Here is a 23,065-nt window from a genome sequence, read left to right as displayed (position 1 = left end):
ACTTTGTAAAGTTTTGTTTGTATCTTTTGCCCTTTTTTTTTTTTGAGATGGAGTTTTGCTCTTGCTGCTCAGGCTGGAGGGCCATGGCACCATCTCAGCTCACTGCAACCTCTGCCTCCCAGGTTCAAGTGATTCTCCTGCCTCAGTCTCCTGAGTAGCTAGAATTACAGGCATGTGCCACCACACCTGGCCAGTTTTGTATTTTTAGTAGAGACGGGGTTTCTCCATGTTGGTCAGGCTAGTCTTGAACTCCCAACCTCGGGTGATCCTCCCGCTTCAGCCTCCCAAAGTGCTGCAATGACAGGCGTGATCCACCACACCTGGCCTCTTTTGCCCTTTTTAAATTGGGTTGTCTGCTTTCTTATTATTGAGTTGTAAGAATTCTTTATATATTCTAAATGTCAGTACTTCATCAGAAATGTATTTTACAGATATTTTTCCCAGTTTGTAGTTTGTTTTTATTTTCTTAACAGTGTTTTTTGAAGAGCAGACAACTGCTCTTCAAATTGTTTTTTAACTGTACTGAAGAACAAAGAAACATTTATAAATATCTGCCATATGCTAAACTTTTATTGGCACTGGAATTCCAATAACGTCTAAGCTTCAAGTTGTAGTTTTCCTTTTTAACAAAATTGGCATTGATTGGTTTCGGGTCTACTTTTTCACTATCTTATTGTTAATATTTCTACATCATTAAATATTATCCGAAACATGATTTGTAAGGTGTACTCTCACAGCAAGACCTTGACTCATCTTAACTATCCCTCTGTATTTGGAGATGTTTATGTTAATTCCCATCAATATTTCAAAAAGAAGCATGTGATTACCATCCTTGTGCAGAAATCTCTATACATTTCCAATAATTTTCTTAGTATAAATGCTGATAATTGCAAAAACTGGGACAAAGGGAAGCACTTTGTTCTCTACGTGTCTCTTTAGAAAGACTACAGGTGTCCTGAAGCAAAGAGCTTGTCTTGCCCTCCTTGCCACGCCAGAATATGACAAAAGCCTGTTACATTGTTAGTGCACTCTACACACTCAATAGTTGGAGAGAAAAAGAATTCCACTGAAGTCCATCCTCTCCCTTTCCTCCTGTGAAAGGAAATAAGAATATCCTGTCTTCTGTTGACGTCTACTTTGCCTTCCCAGATGAAGGGAAGACGAAAGTCTTCTAAGAGAAAACTTGCCAAGGAGATGCAGGTTTCCCAGAGAGTGGATGAGAAGCCCTGTTGCTGCTCAGCAATGCCCTTAAGGGGCCCCGCCCTCTGCCTGTATAAAGCCGGGTGCGGTGTTGGGGCAGCCACAGCTGGCATTTGGCCTCCAGAGCACCAGCACTGGCACTGGCACTGGCACTGGCACGCGCTATGGCAAATGAAGTGCAAGACCTGCTGTCCCCCCGGAAAGGGGGTCATCCTCCTGCAGGTAGGCCACCACCTGCCCTCAGTCCTGCAAGCTATTGCTGGCTCCCCTCTTCTGGCAATGCCTTCCACGGAGTACCCCAACAGACCAAAGCTTCTCTGCCTACCCAGTATTACTTTAACTCCACACAGCCTGATTTCCTCCTATCTCTTTGATCCTTCTTAGCTTGTGCGTGAAGCCACCTGGGAATTTGTCAGACCCCCAGTGAGTTAAAGCCTAATTACCTATGGGAGCTTAAGGATCTGGTGCTTGCAGAAAGGCATAGGCAGAGAGGTTGTACCTTTCTTCCCTGGCCATAGGTTAGCAGTGACACATCCACACCAAGAAGATGATTTGCTACCATGGAAACCTTTCTCCTTAGATTCCGGCCATAAGACTCAGTCTCCCCAAGATGCCTGTACATCCTCTGACTTCCTACCCAGGCAGGCCAGCTTCTGCACAGAGGACCACAGTCACATTTCTTTTTTTTTTTTTTTTAATTGCATTTTAGGTTTTGGGGTACATGTGAAGAACATGCAAGATTGTTGCATAGGTACACACATGGCAATGTGGTTTGCTGCCTTCCGTCCCCTCACCTGTATCTGTCATATTTCCCCATGCTATCTCTTCCCACCTCCCCACTCCCCGCCCCTCCCCCATTTCCCCCCAACGGACCCCAGTGTGTACACATTTCTTTCTCCCTCCTCAGGCTTTGGGGCTGGGCAGTGTCATCAGGGTTGTAGTTTACCTGTTAATGAGCTGAAAAGTACTTTTTGATAAAGACACAGGGCTTGAGGGGGCTGACTGAAAAAGGTACCTGTCAATGTGTTTGCAAAGCATCCACAATGTTGTTTTAAATTTACGCTGTCTATATTGACTCTGGAATATGGAAATTAGTTTTATTGTTCTTAGCCATATGTTCGTATAGATTGGCTGGGGTGTACAGGCCTATTTTTCGTCATTTTTTCATTCTTCCAACTGTCTTCCCTCTTTTTTCCTTAAGAAAGACCTCAAAAGCTTGCCTGCTTTGTTCTTGCCTTTCTCCATTTGCAAAACATATTTATTATCTAATTCTCTGGCACCTCTAGGCCAAGGTGACTTCAGTAATCTTTGCTGCAGAGGGTGATGGCAGGTATTGTCTTCACAGAGAGTCAAAATGTAACATTGCTTCAGTGGCTCTCTGGTCAGTTGCCTAGCCAAAGAGTCCAGCTTTTTCTTACTCATTCTGAGTTTCCACTTCTGGACATCTTGCTCTGATCTCCTCTGGCAGATTACCGAAATTTTATATTTGTAATCAAATTTAGCAATATTTAACACTACCTGTATTTAAAGTTAATGATGGAGCCAATAGTCAGGAGATATATATGCAAATCATTGGAAGAGAGGTTCCTTACACAAACAAAGACAAAAGAAAAAAAAGAACTTCCATTCTCTTCATGTCATTTCCACTCCAATCCTTCATAAAATGGCTAAGCCAAAACCTGTTTTGCTAAACTATATTTATGCACAAAGAACACAGAGATAAACTTAACCAAATGAAAGTTTGAATGAAACCACCGGGAACTTTCTGTCCCCTCCACTAATGATTGCTAATTACTCTGTGTACATAGCACACCATGACTCCATCAAGCATGTCACAATGCCTCTGGCATGACAATTAATTATTATGAACTGTGACACTACAGATAAGAGGTTTTGGATAATTAGAATGGAGATGAACGCAGACTTTTGCCTCCCCACTGAGAACGAGGGAACAAAGAAGCGTCATCCTTCAGCCTGTCTTGGTACTTATTTTAAGTCTGAATCTGTTTGTGGTGGTGCAAAATTTTATTTATGGAACAAAAACAATTAAGTGCCAAAATTCTATTAATTTTTCCCTTGATTTTTATAAGCAAAATATGGATCCCTGCAAGTGGAAAGACAATGTGATTTGGTGGGGAGAGTGGGACATACGCAGCCTTTGGAATCAGACAGACCTGGCTTCAAACCTTGATTTCATTCCACATCTCCAAGCCTCAGTTTCCTCATCTCTGAAACAGGATGTAATAAATAACATCTAGTCAGTAAGTTTGTTGTCATGATTAAAGGAGATCATCTTTGTGAAGTACCTGGCACCTGAATGTTAGCCCCCTTAAAATGCAGGCTTGGTAGAACACATCACTATCAAAAGAAATTATCGCCCCCCCCACTCCCAAATGCAAGACATCCTGATGTTGGAGGGGCATTAGAAACTACTGCCGTAATCAGAACAGAAGAAAACTGCAATGGAAAAAATATGTGCCTATCCCATCACAGTTAAAAATGAAATCACTCAGCCAGGTGTGGTGGCTCATGCCTGTAATCCCAGCACTTTCAGAGGCTGAGGTGGATGGATCACCTGAGGTCAGGAGTTCAAGACCAGCCTGGCCAACATGATGAAACCCCATCTCTACTAAAAATACAAAAATTAGCCGGGCATGTTGGAACATGCCTATAATCCCAGCTACTCAGGATGCTGAGGCAGGAGAATTGCTTGAACCTGGGAGGTGGAGGTTGCAGTGAGCTGAGGTCATGCCTAGGAAACAGAGCTAGACTCAGAAAAAAAAAAAAAAGAAAGAAAGAAAGAAGTAAATAAATCAGTCAGAAGTCAGCCAGCTACAACTCTTCCTCACTTACATATGGAGTGGGTAGTGGTTTCATTTAACGCATATTAATATAATATATTGCACCTCTGTTAGCCCTGGTTATACATTTGTGCTGTAAAATGGGCCTACATAAAACACAAGGTGGACTGGACTCTGGTAAGCATAGCTTGGAATTTTCTGCTTTCTTGATTTGTCTCACTCTCACTTTCAGAAGAACCCCGTTATATGAATAGCAGCACCAAAAATGTGTGAGTAGAAGGTGATCCCAGGAAGCCAGATATAAGATGAATAGAAAGAAGAGCAGTAGTTCATGACTTTTTCTCTATTTCCTGCATTTTTAAATTGGGTCTAAGCCAAATGAATCTGAGCCATTGAAGGTGTTGCCACTGAATCCCTAAAGAGACTATGTTTTCCGACTCATTAGAGAGAGGAAGTTGGACGTCCGGGGAGTATGCCCACTTGTAAAACTAATACAGAAAACGGGGAACAACCACAAACTGCATATGGACCAGGGTCGTTTGAAAACCCTCACACACTCCAAAGGCTTGAGTCTCTCAAGTCAACTTGTGGGGATTGGAACGGACCAGAGCCATAAAGTTAGAAGAGAGAGGCTGTGAGATTCACTTCCTGCCGCCCCAGGTGATAGGGATGTGAGGACTGCAGGAATAGCTGCCATTCAATGCTGACTGCCCCTGGCACAGCAAAGAGACTTCTAGACGTGGCAACAGCGCTGTGGAGAAGTGGTGTTTCACAGAGGAGCAAACGGAGACTCAGTGAGATTGAGGGACTTGCCGAAAGCCACACAGCTAGTGGGAAGTGGAGCTGGAATTGGAAAATGCAGGTGACCCCACGCCAAAGGCCTCTTGCTTGAAAGCCTTTTCTGTTTGTTCCACAACCTTCTCTTCATGAGGGTTTGGGGGATCTTAATTGGCAGGCTAAAATTTGCTGACAAATTGTCCATGCAAAGTAAGCATTTTGCAAACATGTAAACTTTTCATTAAATCTTCAACTAGGTGTTCTCAGTCACAAGGCAGAGTTTGCACAAACCTTTGTGCCTTTCAGCTTTTTCACATACATTGTCCATGGATTTGTAAAGGAAAAAGTCTAATTTTTTTTTTTTTTGCAGGCTTATGTTTATCTTCACTACTCTCTACCAAAAATTGAAAAAGATTGGAAAATCTTAACTAGAAAAGTATTAGAATTCTAAACTAAACAGTGTATTTTTAAAAATTTATAAACCACAAAAGCTGTCCCAAGAGTATAATTCTCATGCAGAGACAGGAAAGCAAAGCTTCATTTTTCTCCACATAAATTTAGGTTTTCTAGCAAAACTATCTGAAAGAGCATCTCTCTTTTTAACATTGTCTATCTCTAGTTCGTCTTCATTATTGAAAGGACTGAAAGTCTTAACTTACATATTTGTACTCAAAATTCTGTTAAAATGTTGAATCGGTTCATATTTTACTTTGCCCAATTCCAGTTGATCTTTCTGCAAACATTCAAAAGGCAAGATAGCCCCAAACATGGAGTTATGTCAAGGATTACAAACTTAAATTGATTGATTTAGATACAGTGAAACCTTGAAAAGTTCTCTCGAGTCAGAGGTATCTGGTATAAGCAAAATAAGGAAGAATCTGATTGTGTTGGGTTGTAAATGATGGCCTGTTTACACCCCAGGAGATCATTGTGAATGGTGTTCTCAGCAGAGCTTTTAAGATGACCTTCCCACAAACTAACTCCATCTGGTTCAATCACCCCAGTTCAGTGAGAGCCCAAATCTATACCGGTGCATCCATCTGTAGTCTAGGGGTATTCTCTTCTGCTTCTTTCTACTGTACATGGATGACCAAGTAAGATTAGCTACCAGAACAAGTTTGGTACAAGAGCTGTGTTCTGGAAATCCAGTGTGTGGTTCCCTTATGATTCCTAAATTGCTGAGTTACAACCCACTGACCTGTGACGGAGATGATTTAAAGACTGCTGGATGGAAGGAGGAATCTTATGGAGATGATTGTTTTCTTCTTCCTAAAATGTCTATCTTATTGTGCCTAAGAATGAAGAACTCCCACGTTTATGATTTTTAAAATTTTCTTTTGAGATTTCTTTGTTAAGTGCCTTATGTTCTTTCCAAAAGGAAAGGAGTGATGGATTTTTTTCAGAGGTAGATGAGAAGAGTTGAAATTATAATAAGGACTTTATAATAAACATAATCTAGTTCAACTTCCACTGAATTCCCGAAAATTCTCCTAAGGTGTTCATGACAAGATAACTTCTTTCCTTCACTTTAATACATTGAGGTATAAGAATTCATTATTGTATTAGGCAATCTATTTCACACTGATTACACAAGCTGTTACAATAGCCAGATTCTGTCTTTCTGGAACTCTTAGGCTTTGGTCTTCATTCTCACCTCTGGAACCATGTAAAATAAATATAAATAATAATTTGTAATTAGGAAATGCCTACCATGCACCGGCTTCTTATGTCACCTCTGTTTTCTAGAACAATCCTGTCAGCAATAGTCAGTATTGTTCCCTGTTGAAGGGCGTGGAGACTGAGTCTAAGAGGCATTTTAAGTGTCTTGCTCACAGTCACAGAGCTTAGGAGGAATAGATTTGTCCAAACCTATGTAACATTTCCTCACCAGTAAATTGCTTCTCTGCCTTCATGACAGCTCTTCAGCTCTTTGAAGATGGCACCCTAAGCTCTCTTGAGTCTTTGCTTCTTCAGGAGTTACCTTATCAGAGTCCCTAGTTCCTCATGCAGCATGGCTGCCTTCACTCTGGTCATTCACCTCTGAAGATTCTCAGATTGTCAGTGTCATTCCAAATGAGGGGTATGGAACTCAACATTCCAAAGGTCTTGTCTTGTCTTTTCTTTTTCTTTCTTTTTTTTTTTTTTTTTTTTTTTTGAGATGAAGTCTTGCTCTGTTACCCAGGTTGGAGTGAAGTGGCATGATCTTGGTTCACTGCAACCTCCACTTCCCAGGTTCAAGCAATTCTCCTGTCTCAGCATCCCTAGTAGTAACTGGGACTACAGGCTACCACCACCATGCCAGGCTAATTTTGTATTTTTAGTAGAGACAGAGTTTTGCCATATTGGTGAGGCTGGTCTCAAACTCCTGACCTCAGGTGATGCACCTGCCTGGGCCTTTCAAAGTGCTGGAATTACAGGCATGAGCCACTGCACCTGGCCAGGTCTTCTCATTTTAACTACGACAATTTTGCTTCTATAGTTGGTGATAATAATTAGTCAAGGTAGAAGAAACTGTGTAGAAATAATAGCATCAGGGAAAGCAAAAGAAACACTAACAAGAAAATAGTCATGGCACACTATGTATGAAAGGCACTTGTCATAAGGAGAATGAAAACTACTGGGGAAGTATATCAAAGGCCCAAGCCCCAGAGCTCTTATTCGATTCTTCTCAGCATTAAACAACAGTGCTATGAGCAGACAGACACCATCTCCCATACAGAGGCACACACTCCTCAAAAATTCTTTTGGAAAAAGTCCATCCCTTGATTTATTTCACCTGCATTCTGCAGCTATTCAGAAATGTTTCCATATAATTTCATTTTTGCCGCTGATTACTTTGTGTGCTGTGTGTGTATAAAGAATTTATATATATGAAGAATGTCTGTGTGTATATATATATATATATATATATATATATATATATATATAAACACAATTTAAAGCAGATAATGTATAAAGATAGCGTTTTCTGGGGCTTATATATATAAATCAATATTTTTTTAAACTTGGCAATTCAAATGACCAAATGGAGTTTATTCCATGAATGCAAGAATGGTTAAATGGTAAAACATCAGATTTCCTTAGTGATACAAAACCCATACAAGATTGACAAGGTCACATAAAAACAGCAAATTTCTGACTGGCTAAAACATCATTAATAAAGTCAAAAAGCAGTAACCGGTACAACATAATATTTCATATTTGCAATGTATCTCATGAAAAAAGGAACTCCTATAAATCAATAAGAAAAAGATAGGGAAAAGACTAGCAATCCAATTGAAAAGAACAAAAGATTTGAACAGCTTAAGGAAAATGCAAACAGCTTCTAAAGTATAGAACCAAGCCCAGCCTTTAATAAAAAATGAGAAATGCAAATTAGAACAGTAAGATACCTTTATTTTTTAACTTACTGGTTGACAAAACCAAATGCTTTGTAGCTCACGTTGTTAAGAAGGGTATGGAGGAACAATCGTGGCTGGAGAGATCATAAACTGGTCCAACGTCCTCGAAGGGCAATTTGGCAAGACTTAACAGAATTCCAGACGCACATACTCTTAAGAACAAACAAGATCACTTTTAGGAATTTGCCCCACAGGTGTGCTTATATTTGTGCAAAATTATGTATCTAAAACTTTTAGGAGAGCAACTGCCCAAAAGAGCCAGAGTGACACCATTTTAAAATCACCTCTATTTTAAAATGAGCAAGTCACAACCCCACCGTGCGAAGATGCTTACGGCCTAGGAAGCAGCTTGGTAATGCCTGCAAGAACAAACTCTTGCAACAACAGAAAGTACAGATGTGCCAATACCCATAACGATAATGCTTTCAAGATAATAACAGTTACGCTTTGATGTACTCACACACTAAAATGTCAAGGGTGGTTTTCTTTAAATCAGTAGAATAATAAATCTTGTCATGCTGTCTACTCACCTGCATGTAGTCACAGTTTAGTGTTTACAAAGACAAGACCCCTATATAAGAAAAACTGAAAAACAGTGTGTTTGTACACTCGATTTCTTGAGGACACTCTCCTCTGTAATGGAGTAGTTTCTAACAAACTTGCTTATTTCACTGAGCTCTGTGACTCACCTTGAATTTCTTCCTATGCAAGATCCAAGAACCCTTTCTTGGAGTCTGGATCAAGACACCTCTTTCCGGTAACAAAGGGATATTTATTGCAGCATTGTTTGTGATAGCAGTAGATTAAAAACACATGCAATGTCCAGCATTAGGGAACTGGTTAAGTAAACACAAGATGTTCATATAATAAAATGTTAAAGCAGATGTTTAAAATAAAAATAAAAATAAAAATAAACCACGGCCGGGCATGGTGGCTCACGCCTGTAATCCTAGAACTTTGGGAGGCCGAAGCAAGCTGGTCACCTGAGGTTGGGAGCTCAAGATCAGCCTGACCAACATGGAGAAACTTCGTCTCTACTAAAAATGCAAAATTAGCCAGGCATGGTGGTGCATGCTTGTAATCCCAGCTACTTGGGAGGCTGAGGAGGGAGAATCGCTTGAACCGGGGAGGCAGAGGTTACAGTGAGCCAAGATCATGCCATTGCACTCTAGCCTGGGCAACAAGAGCAAAACTCCGTATCAAAACACACACACACACACACACACACACACACACACACACAAATGATATATAGAGATGAAGATGTAAATACAGATATGGAATTTTCTCTAAAATATGTGATTACATGAAGAAAATAAACAAGATGTAGAGCAATGTGTACCTTAGGCCGACACTTTCTCTTTTTTTGTATTTCTTTGTTGTTGTTTAATAAGCGTATTTTATTTAAATAAATAATCCAGTAGGAATTGAAAAATTCACTGCCCTTTCTTAGAAGGCTATGTAAATAGCTGTCAAATTTATATATGCAGCTCACCAGCATTCCCTTACTGGAAACATCAGTATTTCCACATCACATCAAAGTTCCTAAAAGGACTTTAAAGTCTCAAAATTCTGTGTCTCCTTTGGCTTGCTTCTCTCTTGATTCCACCCAGGCTTTATTCATGGTTCGCTTCATATCATCATCTCCATCTTCATAAATTTTCTTTAGAACATTCCTCAGTCCCTCACTAGGATCTGTTTCAGTGTCATAGGAGGGCTTCCGTTTTGCTTTGCACTCTTTTTTCAGCCTGAGTCAGGTAATCCCACCTTGTGTTTCCCACTTTAAAATTCGCAAGGCATAAAAAGGTCTGCAGTCTCCCTCCACCATTGTTTCCTGACTTCCTAGATTATCTCCCAAGACGCTGCTAATGATACAAGCTTCCTGTGTCTTCGTCCACAGTTATTCGTTATTCTACACATACACTTAGGTAAACCGATCTAGGAAGTTGAAAAGCAATGGTAGCAGGGAGACTGCAGAACTTTTCATGCCTTGGGAATTTTGTGCTTTATGCAGATAACGTAACCAAGACAATAAATTAAGTAATAATTTTAAAGAACAATGATGAAGTCAGTTCACAAGGGCACAGAGAAATAAAATAGGTTTTCTTTGTTTTTCACTTTACTGGACCACAGTTTTAGAAAATTGCCAATCTGGCATTTTCATAAAAAGAATTAACAGGCTCAAACAAATCAATGTCCATTTAGCTTTTTGTCATTTGAGCTTGTCAGATTTTAGATGTGCAAATTTCCTGGGAACGGGGAAAAAAAGTATTTGCTTTGACTTGCTATCTGAAATGGATTGTTCCTTTTCAAAAGTTGATTTCATCTGACATTGTTAAACACTTGAATTGCTGTTAGGTCATCTGTAGCCTAATTAACACTAATTGATCTCTTGAATGGCAGGATTATTAATGCAGTTTAATTACTCATTAGAACATCTGAGCTTGGCCAACACCCGAGTTTTGGGGTCTGGAGGGAAGGTGGTATCTGGTAGAATCAGAACCACTGCTGTTGAATTAAATGCCTTTAATCACTGTGTGCCCTGTCTTTTGGCTCATCTCTCAGAATCTGGCTTTTGCAAGCTTTGGTTGGAAAAAAAAAAAAAAATGCAAGCCACGCACAACTTTAATCTGCTGGGAAAACAGAGGGTCATATTGTAATTGTCGGTTGCTACTGTGAAGAATGTAATTGGTTTGATAATAAGAAAAAATGTTTTTCAGTGAAATGCCTAAGGGAGTATGTTGTTATTCTCCTCCCTAAATCTAAGGTGTAACCTTCTGCTTTATCAGCCTTGGTTCCACTTCTCTGAGCATAAACAAGTAGCTCTCAGCCCTTCCTCCACCCACACTTGGTTAACCTATACATATATGTTTTTTGTTTTATTGTGTTGTCTTATGAAAGTTTAGATCCTTAAAAAATAAGTTCAAAAATTATTTTCAAATCTAAAGTCATACCTTTAATAACAAAGCAAGCCTTCTCTCACTGTTCTAACTTTCATGCTGGTTTTTATCTGTTTGTAGTAAAAGCTGGAGGAATGAGAATTTCCAAAAAACAAGAAATTGGCATCTTGGAGAGACATACCAAAAAAACGGGATTTGAGAAAACAAGGTAGGGACTCTTAATTTTTCTCCGTCACCTTGAGGAGTTTTGAATAACTCTGCTTCCAGGGGTTATTTTAGGACAAACCAAGGCTCCCTATGCCTCAGCTAGAGAAGGGGGTGGGGGTTGGGGGGTGGGGGGTGTGATCTGTGATGACCTGAAGTGAGGGTAGGGAAAGGTAGGTGGCTACCCCCTGGAGGGCTCTCTCTCAGAGGGCTTCCATCACAACCCCCACACATTCTTTCTTCTCCTCTCTGCACCCAGCCCAGCGGCTTTGCACTTAATAGGCATGGTCCTAAATGTCCTAAACCTGACCCCCATCCTTTTAGACTATTTTCAGATCAGCCTTTAAAATATTGTTCCCAGGCTGGCCCTGTTTTCATAATATTGCTTTCTGCTGAAGCAAATGTCCTGAATTAAAAATAAATGTCTTTTCTGTTTTAAATCCGTCACTGAATTATTTAGAAAGTAATGGCCACTATATTTGGCATAGCCGGAAGTCACATAGGCACCGAGCAGCCTTCCCCTGCTCCTTCCGCCATTACCTTGACGCCTGCGCCATCTCAGAACTCAGCACAGAGCTGTGGTCTGGATCAGGTACGCAAATGGCCCAACCACTCAGCCTTGGGTAAGAAAAACCAGTGCATTTCGAAAAGCAAGAAACATGCAGAACTGGTTCTTTCTGAGGAGTGCTTCAGAGACTATTAATTTTGAAATGATTTCCACAGATCAATTGATGAGTAATTCAAAAGGAACTGAGTAATTCAAAAGGAAGTGATGCTCGAGGCATCTCCTTCAGAGTTAAACCATCTCAGAAAGAGAATGGAAATAGACTATTGCACTTCTCTGACTCTTTTCTATAAAATTATTTTTAAATCATTCTATTTTTTTCCCAGTTTCTGGGAAGACATTTTTTGAGGATTTGCCTCCCTTCACTTTAGAATGAAATACGGATTTGCCCCATTGGCAGCAAGTCATTTGTTATTTCTGATATCAGAAACTAACCATCACATAACAAAAGGGAAGCTGTATGTCCTCAAGAATGGAGGTCACACATTATTTATCTTCTGACCCAGCATCTAGGACAATTCCTAGAACAGTGAATGCATTCTGTAAGTGATATCAGACTGCAATTGAATTGCAAGCTGATTAATTTTGAGACCTATTTCTGTATCTAACACCTGACTCAAGCATGCGCCCTTTTTATTGTGACACTGGTTAACCTGCCTGAGCCAGGGGCTCAGGAACTAAAGCGTCTTGTCTTGGAAATTACTTACTAGCCGGCAGCCAATGGACAGGCATTCATTTCTCTGCATCTCAGAAAAATGGAACTTACTGTTAAGTCTAACATCCGCTGAACAATGCAGGCAGCGGAGTTGGCTAGAGAGTAATAAGGTGGCGATTAGAACCTTCTTTAAAAAGGCAATTGTTTATCATGAGAACAGCATGGGAAACATTTTTAAAAAGAAAGAAAAAAAAAACTCAGTTGTTTTCTAATAGTGGTTAAATGACAGGAATTGCACTATTACAGAACTTGAACAGCAAAGGAGAGCTCTTGCCGTAAGTACCAGGGACAGAAACAGGTTACATGGAGCTCGAAACATACAGACTTTCAGGGCCATTTTAAAGAAAAATAAAAATGAGCAATATGAAATGGATAGGGCGCCTCCCAGGGCCTTGGAAGGAACCATCGTAGTGGGAGACCCTAGGCTTAAGTATCATTAACTCCACATATCTATCCCTCTTCTCTTTGCATATTCTACCGGGGCATGAGTGCACAGGTTAGGAGAGCCTTGTTTTCACAGACAAACATTCCTTTTTATGTCATCTTAGAGAATAGCTTTTTAAAAATATGCCCTAGACCAGAATTTTCCAAACATCATCAATCCACGTCTACTTCCTAATAGCATTTACGAACCAACACAAAGCATCTGGAAAAAAATATATATATATGCCAAGTGTGGAGTTTCTTCAAGACATTGTACTGTAGAATTGGCCCTGATTGAAACTCTCCTACAAAATAACTTGGCCTGAGAGAAAGAAGCCAGATGCTAAAGAGTACGAGCTATAGATGGTTCATTTGATCAAGTACGAAAACAGTCAGAACTAGTCTTTAGGGCTAGAAGTCAGGCTAGTGGTTATCCTTAGTGACAGCTGGTTTGACTAGCAGTTTCAATTTGATTCAATCTATACTCTTATAATATGTGCACGTTTTTGTATATATTTCAATTAAAAAGTTAGAAAAAAAAAAAAAGTAGCCGGGCGCGGTGGCTCAAGCCTGTAATCCCAGCACTTTGGGAGGCCGAGGCGGGTGGATCACGAGGTCAAGAGATCAAGACCATCCTGGTCAACATGGTGAAACCCCGTCTCTACTAAAAATACAAAAAAATTAGCTGGGCATGGTGGCACGTGCCTGTAATCCCAGCTACTCAGGAGGCTGAGGCAGGAGAATTGCCTGAACCCAGGAGGCAGAGGTTGCGGTGAGCCGAGATGGCGCCATTGCACTCCAGCCTGGGTAACAAGAGCAAAACTCCGTCTCAAAAAAAAAAAGAAAAAGAAAAAGAAAAAAAAAAGTAATGGCTGGGTGCAGTGGCTCACGCCTGCAATCCTAGCACTTTGGGAGGCTGAGGCAGGTGGATCACCTGAGATCAGGAGTTCAAGACTAGCCTGGCTAACATGGTGAAACTGGATTTCTACTAAAAATACAAATAATTAGCCAGGCATGATGGCATATACCTGTAATCCCATCTACTCAGGAGACTGAGGCAAGAGAATCTCTGGAACCTGGGAGGCAGAGGTTGCAGTGAGCTAAGATTATGCCATTGCACCCCAGCTTGGGCAATAAGAGCGAAAGTGCATCTCAAAAAAAAAAAAAAAGCAATAATAGTAACTTGACCTGCAAAGCTTGTTGTGTGTAGCAGCACATGGGGACACAGAGGCAAAATCTGAGTCTTCTAGATGTTCCTAAGCAGAGTGAAAGCTTAAAAAGCCAGAGAGACAGCCCTCTGTATAAATCATGTGGTCTCTTCAGTGGGAAAGTTTTTAAGTCCTATTTGAAGTTTCTTTTCATCTTCACAGTGCCATTGCAAACGTTGCCAAAATACAGACGCTGGATGCCCTGAGTGATGCGCTGGAGAAGGTAAGCCATGGGCAAATCACATGACGCTCCAAGTCAGTCTTTGCCCAGCAGATCCAGCTGCATGGGTCAATGAGCTGATGACCACTGAGGTTTTTTCCAAGCCAAGGGTTTGACGTCCTTGTGAAAGAATTTGTTCTCGATCAGAGGAACACAAAGTGATTTGAATGGGAGAAGCTGTTTCTCTCAAATTCCTAAAGTGTTCGTTTAATAAATCATCTCAAAAATAAAACAGAAAGTGGGAATCATGATGCTGAATTTGTAGAAAGGTACTTTCCATCCCAAATATTTCTCGGAAACATTGGCATGTTTTTATAAAAGGCAGCCTGTGGTGTGGGGCTTCAGTGGTTTTTGAACTTCCTCCCTGCCCCTGCATTCCTTTAAGGAGATACTTTGAGGAGAGGGTGGGTGGTAGAGAGCATTGTATGGTCTAGGGTTAGAGGAAGGCTAGGCACCAGGTGGGTATATAAATCTGTTTATAAACGTAGTTGACCAGGACTATTTTTACTTCTATATCCTGAATTCCTTCTTTTCTTTTCTTTTTTTTTTTTTTTTTAAGAAGGAGTTTTGCTCTTTTTCCCCAGGCTAGAGTGCAATGGCACAATCTCGGTTAACTGCAACCTCTACCTCCTGGGTTCAAGCAACTCTTCTGCCTCAGCCCCCCAAGTAGCTGGGATTACAGGCATGGACCACCACACCCAGCTAATTTTGCATTTTTAGTAGAGACGGGGTTTCTTCATGTTGGTCAGGCTGGTCTCGAACTCCTAACCTCAGGTGATCTGCCCATCTTGGCCTCCCAAAGTGCTGGGATCACAGGCATGAGCTACCACACCCGGCCATGTATCCTTAATTCTTTCTAAGCAGTTCTGGAAACTGAGAAAACTCTTACCAAGTAGACAGTGGTTTGGTTTTCCAGATTCAAAAGTTCATTTTCAAATTTTGTAGGTGAGCTGAATGAGGGCCCTTATTCTACGTCTAATAGGCAGGTGCATTATAGTGCCAATCTTTTAGCTACACTAATTTGGCACTGGCTTCACCACCATCTGTATGACCTTGAACAAGTGACTTATCCTGTGCTTCAGTTCCATGTATATAATGGAGGTAAGGAAGAGCATGCAGTTTATAGGGCTGGATGTGGAGACGGCGAGCTCACAGACATGAAGGTCTTGGAAGAGTCTCAGCGAAGAGTAACCTCTTTGCACTCTGTTCGGGTTAGTAGCATTGGTTTTATGACAGTGAGATTAGACCGTGTATCTAAAGTCCATAATGTTACAGGGCAGATATTGTACAAGATAAGATGTTGATGATGAGCCATAGCTACAGAGCCTTCTCACATGGGAGGCTTGGTTCTCCACTCAGATTAATTTAGGGTGAAGTCATAAGTGACTCTCTGCCTTCCTGCCTTCAGAGGCAGGGCTGATGCATGATACCCTGCCAGGGTATCAAGCTGCCTGCTCCTACATCTTACATTCTCTTGCTCCTGCCCAGTAAACACGTCTTCCTTAGAGCAAGAGAATGCCCACAGTTGTAAGTGGAACTGGATAGAATAGACATGTTCCCCTAAAATATTTGTTAACTCAAAATAAAGTATTGAAAAGGAATGGTTGGTAAAGACTGATTATGCTGTATGTTAGGTATGATACCAGAGTCTACATTGTGTCTTATAGATACATGACATGCATGTGTCTTTCACATATCACTTCATTTCCAAGATAAAAAGAATAATCTCTTCCCTAAGTAACAATACTTAACAATAATAATCAGTTTTGTATGGAACCCATAAGAGAACATTGAAATGGTGTGCTGTTAAAAATATTTTTAACAGGCGCGGTGGTTCATGCAGAAATATTTTTAACAGACCAAGCACAGTGGCTCACACCTATAATCCCAGCACTTTGGGAGGCTAAGGTGGGTGGATCACAAGGTCAGGAGTTCAGGACAGCCTGGCCAATATGGTGAAACCCTGTCTCTACTAAAAATACAAAAAAATTAGCCAGACATGGTGCCTGTAATCCCAGCTACTCGGGAGGCTGAGGTCAGAGACTGACTTGAACCTGGGAGAGGAAGGTTGTAGTGAGCTGAGATCGCACCATTGCACTCGAGCCTGGGCAACAAAAGTGAAACTCCTTCTCAAAAAAATACATATGTTTTTAACAGCAACCATACCTATTTTTTAAAATACACCTTTGTGCTCAGCTCAGTGTTTAGACGAGTAGGACTGTGGCGAAGACTGCACAGGTTACTGGTTAGCAGAGCAGGTCCTAGCACCAGCCATAGGCTGCCCTGCGCTGGCTGTGTCACTCACTAGCTCTGTGTCCAGGGGCAGGTTTTGTCATTTTTTTGTGCTCCTCTTTCCTTATCTGTAAATGGAAATGTGAGTACCAGTATCTATTTCACAGGGACATGTTGAAGACTAAAATGAAATTACATAATACATGCACAGTGCTAGGACAGTTAGCCCTCAGCAAGTGACATCTTCCGTTCCAAGGCCTGCATCCCGCCATCACCTGGAATCCCAGGTAAAGTGTAAAGCACCAGCAACAAAAATAAGTTCCAAGATTACCATAAGGGACTATCTCAAAAACAAACATTGGCAGGAACCATGTGTTTCCCTACAGCTAGGAAAAATCCCCCCGCCGATCCCTCATTCAACCTCAAACCTAGTAGGATTTCACAATAAAAGTCAACCTAGGGTTGAGATCTACTGACCACTAGATCTACTGAGATCAGCAGTCGTCTGGGACTGAGTAGGAAGGGTTGATTACAAATGACCAGAGGGAATTTGGGGAAATGATGGGATGGTTATTTATCTTGATCGTGGTTGTAGTCACAAACTGTATGTACTTGTCAAGACTCATAAAGCAGCACACTTAAAAGGATAAATTTTACTGTAGGCAAATACTTTGATTTTTAAAACTGAAAAGCCATGCTGTATAAGCTATATAGGCTGATTTTAAAAATACAGGAAGCGATATATAAAAGATACAGAGATACAGGTATTTTTTAACAAATTTTCCTTGTATTACAATGCTTCTCCTCAGAGTATGTATTACCAAAGAGATCTAACAATATACAGTTGGTCAGAATAAATGTAATAGCAGAATTGAGAGTCATATCTTCTGCACTTATTAACATTTGTTCTTGCCCTCAGTTACAATCACATCTAATCCCAAGAATTCGTGTTCTTTCTCATACTTATTTTAAGAAATTAAATCTCTAAAGCAAACCCTCTCCATAGGATCTCATCAACCATTCAACCATGGCAGAAAAATTTTATCTGTATGCTATTCATCTCTGGATTCTTACTTTAAAATCAACATGGGGTTTCAGATTTTGGAGATTGAAAAATAATCCCCAAAGGGCTGGAATTGCGTAAATCAAAGTAAGAAGCAGCCTAGAATCTGCCCCCCACCACCTCTTCCCTCCACACAGACTGCTTTCTCCCACCCCACCCCATTTCCCCTTTTCTCCCCAACTCTCCAGCCAGCCTTCCCCACCTCTTGAAGCCCTGAATAATAAGAGAATTCATGTTTCCCATGGCAGAACACGTGACGTAGTATGCCTGCAGAAAACAGGTTATGTAACCTGCAAGCTCTGTAGGCTAGAAATCTGGAAGACCTGGTCTTAGCCCAAGTTCCACCCACTATCTAGAAGTATTTGACCTTTTAGATGTCACGTAGCTTCTCTGGGATTTGTGCTTGTTCATTTACTTTTGAAAAATTCTTTTAAGGCAGGGAGTGAACGAGAATGATACTGCCAAATATGTTAATCCTCTGGACATGGCAGTTAAATTTGGCAATAGTTGTGAAACTTCTCAGAACGTATCCAGTTAAAACATCAGTCATGGGGTTGCTTTACGGTGTGAAGGTGGAATGCAGAAGCCTGGTGAAAGTTGGGGTTACTTTTTTCAAGCTGCCAGACTTTGGGTCACCACTGCCTTAGTCAGTGGTGAAAGGGGTACGTGAACTGGGATCCTGGGGGAGAGAAAACTATCAAAAGCATTTGCAGATTTTAAAAGGCTTCTCTCGTTTTGTAGATTAATATCACTGTAGGAGTATCCTTGAATTTCATTGACAAGAGCTGAATGTTTTGTTTTAAGCACTTTGCTTAACGGGGTGTGGAAATTTAAGTGCCAACATTCGAGTTGGAAGTTAACACCCTGGAAAGATGAATGAAAGCACTGCTAGCGTGCTAATACTACCCAACCTCAAGCTCTGAAACAAAACCTGCAGCTGATTTGCTTGCATCTAGAATTTCACGGCTCTAGTCATAAAGACCTTTGTCACACTTCTTTTGCTTTTTCTCTGAAATGAAAAATAAAGATTCTCAGGTCGCAGCTACCCAAGATGAAGGTAAATTCTCAATGCAGAAGTTTCTATTGATCCACTTTCCAAGTTCAATATGTGGCCCCTGTAATGGAGCCGCAGCAAGGCAGGATCCTTGCAAGCATATTGGCTTTGAATTCTTTCTCTCGTAGGGTTACCCTAGATTCTCTTACCCTAATGAATGAGACAAGAAACACCTTTCATTCTACAAACACGATCGTTTTACAAAGACTGACGAAGAAAATTCCACAGCTTCCCCCAAGTTAAAATGTCAGACTAAAACACAGCTGGTTGAAGCTTGTACTCTGGAAAGCTATTTCTACTTAATTTCTAGTTTAGACTTGAAAATAAACTTTTCCTATCTCCATTGACATAAAACCTAGAACAGAGAATTAGTACATTTAGGAGTTGACCATTTTATTGACAGTTTCACCAACTCTGACGGAAGATTCTTTATAGTCTCCTCACCCGTAGACCTAAGTCCTGCCTCAGGATGCCCCCGACTGAGGGGGAGATGAGAAGGAGAACTTGACTTTCCTTTTATCTTATTTTCCAGTTGCTATGAAACCCTGTTCCTGGCACCCAAAACGTGTACTCTTATAGCTTAACAATTACGGGTAGTTTCTCTATTATCTTTGCCAGAATTATTTATACTTCCTTCTCAATCCTCCTGATTTTCTCTTCTCTCAAACTTGCCCTGATCGGTTCACAGATGGCCAGTGGGCCTCAGGGGCTGACTTTGTTTCCCAAATATTCTAATCTGTGGCATTTCTCTTCTTAGAAGTTGAGCAGTGCTTTTAGAACTTCGGTTGAATATCTTAGTTAAAATTTAACACTTAACACTTCTGTGTTGCTGTGGGAATGTAAAATGGCGCCGCTGCGGTGGAAAAGTATGTGGTGGTTCCTCAGAAAATAAATACAGAATTGCCATATCAGGCTGGGTGCGGCGGCTCACAACTGGAATCCGAGCACTTTAGGAGCCTGAGGCAGGAGAATCGCTTGAGCCCAGGAGTTCGAGACCAGCCTGGGCAACATAGAAAGACCTTGTCGCTACTAAAAATTAAAAAATTATCCCAGCATGGTGGCACATGCCTGAGGTCCCAGTTACTCGGGAGGCTGAGGGAAGAGGACCACTTGAGCCCGGGAGTTCAAGGTTGTAGCAAGCAGAGATTGCACCCCTGCACTCCAGTCTAGGTGACAGAGCAAAACCTCAACTCAAAAAGAAAAAAGAAAAAGAGAGAGAGAGAGAACTGCCATATGCTCCAGCAATGCTACTTCTTCCAATATAGTCTTGTCATATATTGGAAGAATTATAAGTAGGGACTCTGAACAGACATTTGTACACTAGTATTTATAGCCACATCATTCACAATAGCCCAATGGTGAAAAGATCCTAACCAAGTATTCATCAGTGGATGATGGATAGACAAAACATAGTATATGTGTATATACAATGGAATATTATTTAGCCTTAGAAAAGAAGGAAATCCTGGCACGTACTGTAACACGGATGGACCTTGAAGACATTATGCTAAGTGAAATACACTATACACAAAAGGACAAATAGCGCATGATTGCATTTATGGAAAGTGCCCAGAGTAGTCAGATTCATAGAGATAGAAAGTAGAATGGTGGTGTCCAGAGGCTTGGAGAAGGGAATGGAGAGTTACTGTTTAATTGGTACCGAGTTTCAGGTTTAGATGATGAAAAATTTCTAGAAGTGGATGGTGGTGATAGTTGTGCAATAATGGGAATGTATTTAGTGCCACTAGTCTAACTGTACACACACTTTAAAATGGTTAAAATGCAAAACTTTGTTTTGTATATTTTACCACATTTTTTAAAATGCCCAATGTAGCTCATGAGTTGTGGAGATCACCCTGGAGGTGATCAAATAACAAATTAGTGTCTAACTAAGCAGCAAGTACCTTCTATCACTTATTCTAATACCCCTCTCCTTTCCTTTGTCTTTTCCCATCTCCACCCATCTTCTCTTTCACACTTAAGAACAACAATCAGCATGTGGCTTTCTTTGTTCCAGTCCCAACTTGTCCTCTTACCCTACCTCACCTTGGCTAATTGCCCAAATTTCTGTTATATCGGTATTTTTGTTTTCCTTCTCACCCCCTTTTACCTTAACTAACTTGTCAAATTTTTCTTCCTACCTTCAATCTCTCAAATATGATTTAAATCTAACCTGAAATAATTCCTCTATTTTAGTTGAGACTAAAGAAACCCAGTCTGGAAGTAAACTACTGAAGTCACTGACCTCTTAAATTTCCTTCCGGATCTAATGTTAAAAGAAAACCAAACCAAAACAACACATTCCTTACCACATTGTAAAGTGCACGTCATATGGTCTGGTGATAACTGATCTGACCAAAAAAAAGTCATCATGTCTTTTCTAGACTCTAATGCAACATTTATGATCAATACCACATTATGGTTTTTTTCCATTCTGCTAGAATGTTGGCAGAGATAATCCTTGGGCTTAATTATTGTGTAACTTGTACTTGCTCATTGTAAAAGAAAAAAAAAATTAAGTACTGATAAATAAAGCAAAGAAAAAGACTAGGCATTGCCCATAATTCTATCCCCAGAGGTAACCATTGCTAACATTTCAGTGTATATTCTTCCAGTGTGTTTAATTTTTTAAAACCAACAAGAAAGGACTTTTTGGAGTTACGTTTCATGTGAAAGGGACTGCTGTGTGACTAGGGCTTGGGCAGAGACATTTGAGAAGAAATATAAGGCACATATGTTTTTTCCTGGCTTAGAAGAGCCCAAACAAACCATAAACAATGTAATGGCTGGGGTCATAAACAGTTTATCTCCCCTTTTATTTAATTTGAGTGTCAAGGCAAGGGCATCTAAGTTTAATAGTGATAAATTAAATTCCTGTTGAGCTGAGACATCCCTTCCTTGCTGGCCAAGGGAGGTTTCTTTAGGTTATTTTATGTATTGATGGGCTTGGAGACCAAGAACTAGCATAGACCCCAAAGGTCACTGGGTCCAAATTCTCCTCTGGGAAAACCATGTCTGAAGTATTCAGCAGCATTGGGCATGCTTTCTATCTTAAGTTATCATTAATGTAAATTCCACAAGATCTCTGGGTTCCATATGAAATGTCTCTTATTGTCATAAAGCCTCAGCCTGTGTTAATAAGTCTTTTTAAGTTTATTTACTCACAGATGTCTTCTGTGGAGAAGACTAGTGAGAACTTTTGTTTCCTGGGGCTAGTAAGCCATCCCTCAGCCTTCTCTTCACTGGGCTTAGATGGAACCATATGGAATGGCCAATATCACACCATTTTTGGCCTCAAAAAATAGCAAATGTACATAGTTACACCTAACAAACAACCCTAACACCTCTGAACTTCATTAGGAGGTTATTTCTTTCGACAATTGAGGGTTTTTTGCCACCACTCTGGATCCTCTCCGATGTCCCTGTAGCCTTCTTAGAAGTCAGTGATCCCTAGAGGCATGCTAGTGCCAGAATAATTGCTAACACCACGGAGAACTGATGCAGACACAATTAACCATTCCTAGTTTTTAAAATGTCAATTAGAATTTTTAAAAATTAAAGACAGTAAATGAGAGAAAACCCAAGTTAAAACATACTCCCTTGGGTTCAGGGCTAGAAATAGTATTTAAAAAAAAAAGAGATTATCAAATAAACAAACAAAATTATGAGATTCCCTTGATCAACCATATCACTTTCTACTAGTTTAATATTTCATGACCAAGAAGATCCAATATGCTTATTTTTTCTTCCCTTCTCACCTTTAGCTCAACCATAAATTTACAGCAACAGTGCACACGGCACATCAAAAACCCACACCTGCCCTGGAGAAGGTTGTTCCACTGAAAAGGATCTACATTATTCAGCAGCCTCGAAAATGTTAAGCCTGGATTTAAAACACAGCCGTCTGGCCAGCTGCCTCAAACATCTGACAGCTTAGCAAAAAGAGCCAAAGCTTTCCATAGGCCCGCTGCCCTTGCTTGGTAAATAAAACTGCTTTTGTATCTTCCCCTTTGACTTTAGGTAATAAAGCATCCAAACTTGTAAATCCGACACGTCCCTGTGCCTCTTTTTGGTCCAGGTCAGGATCCCATTGATGTTTGCATGTGTAATTCTGTAGACTAAGTGAAGCCTCCGGAATACCTCCCTGCATAAGCACTCTTCTTCGCGCTGACCCTGAATTGGTCCACACACATTGAGTTCTCCTTGCAGGCAGAGGCTGGGGAGGAGTAGACTGGGCTTGGTAAAGGCCAATACCCAGTGCAAACATAAGTGACTCTCCTCAGTTTCTTTATCTAAGGATGT

At 40.6% G+C, this 23,065-nt stretch overlaps 1 protein-coding gene across 1 annotated transcript; it reads left to right on the top strand.

Annotated features, from left to right (window-relative positions):
- The first annotated feature begins 1,296 nt into the window (after positions 1 to 1,296).
- DAPL1 (death associated protein like 1) lies at positions 1,297 to 22,808 on the top strand. Its single transcript, XM_003921952.3, has 4 exons — positions 1,297 to 1,422; positions 11,200 to 11,287; positions 14,357 to 14,417; positions 22,528 to 22,808. Exons 1-4 carry the CDS (start codon positions 1,365 to 1,367, stop codon positions 22,642 to 22,644), a joined length of 324 nt encoding a protein of 107 aa, XP_003922001.1. The 5' UTR covers positions 1,297 to 1,364; the 3' UTR covers positions 22,645 to 22,808.
- The last annotated feature ends 257 nt before the right edge of the window (positions 22,809 to 23,065 follow it).

Source organism: Saimiri boliviensis, chromosome 5, assembly GCF_048565385.1.
Source record: "Saimiri boliviensis isolate mSaiBol1 chromosome 5, mSaiBol1.pri, whole genome shotgun sequence".
Lineage (NCBI taxonomy): Eukaryota > Metazoa > Chordata > Mammalia > Primates > Cebidae > Saimiri > Saimiri boliviensis.
Note: the sequence above shows the minus strand (reverse complement) of the source record. Positions and strands in the feature narration are given on the sequence as shown.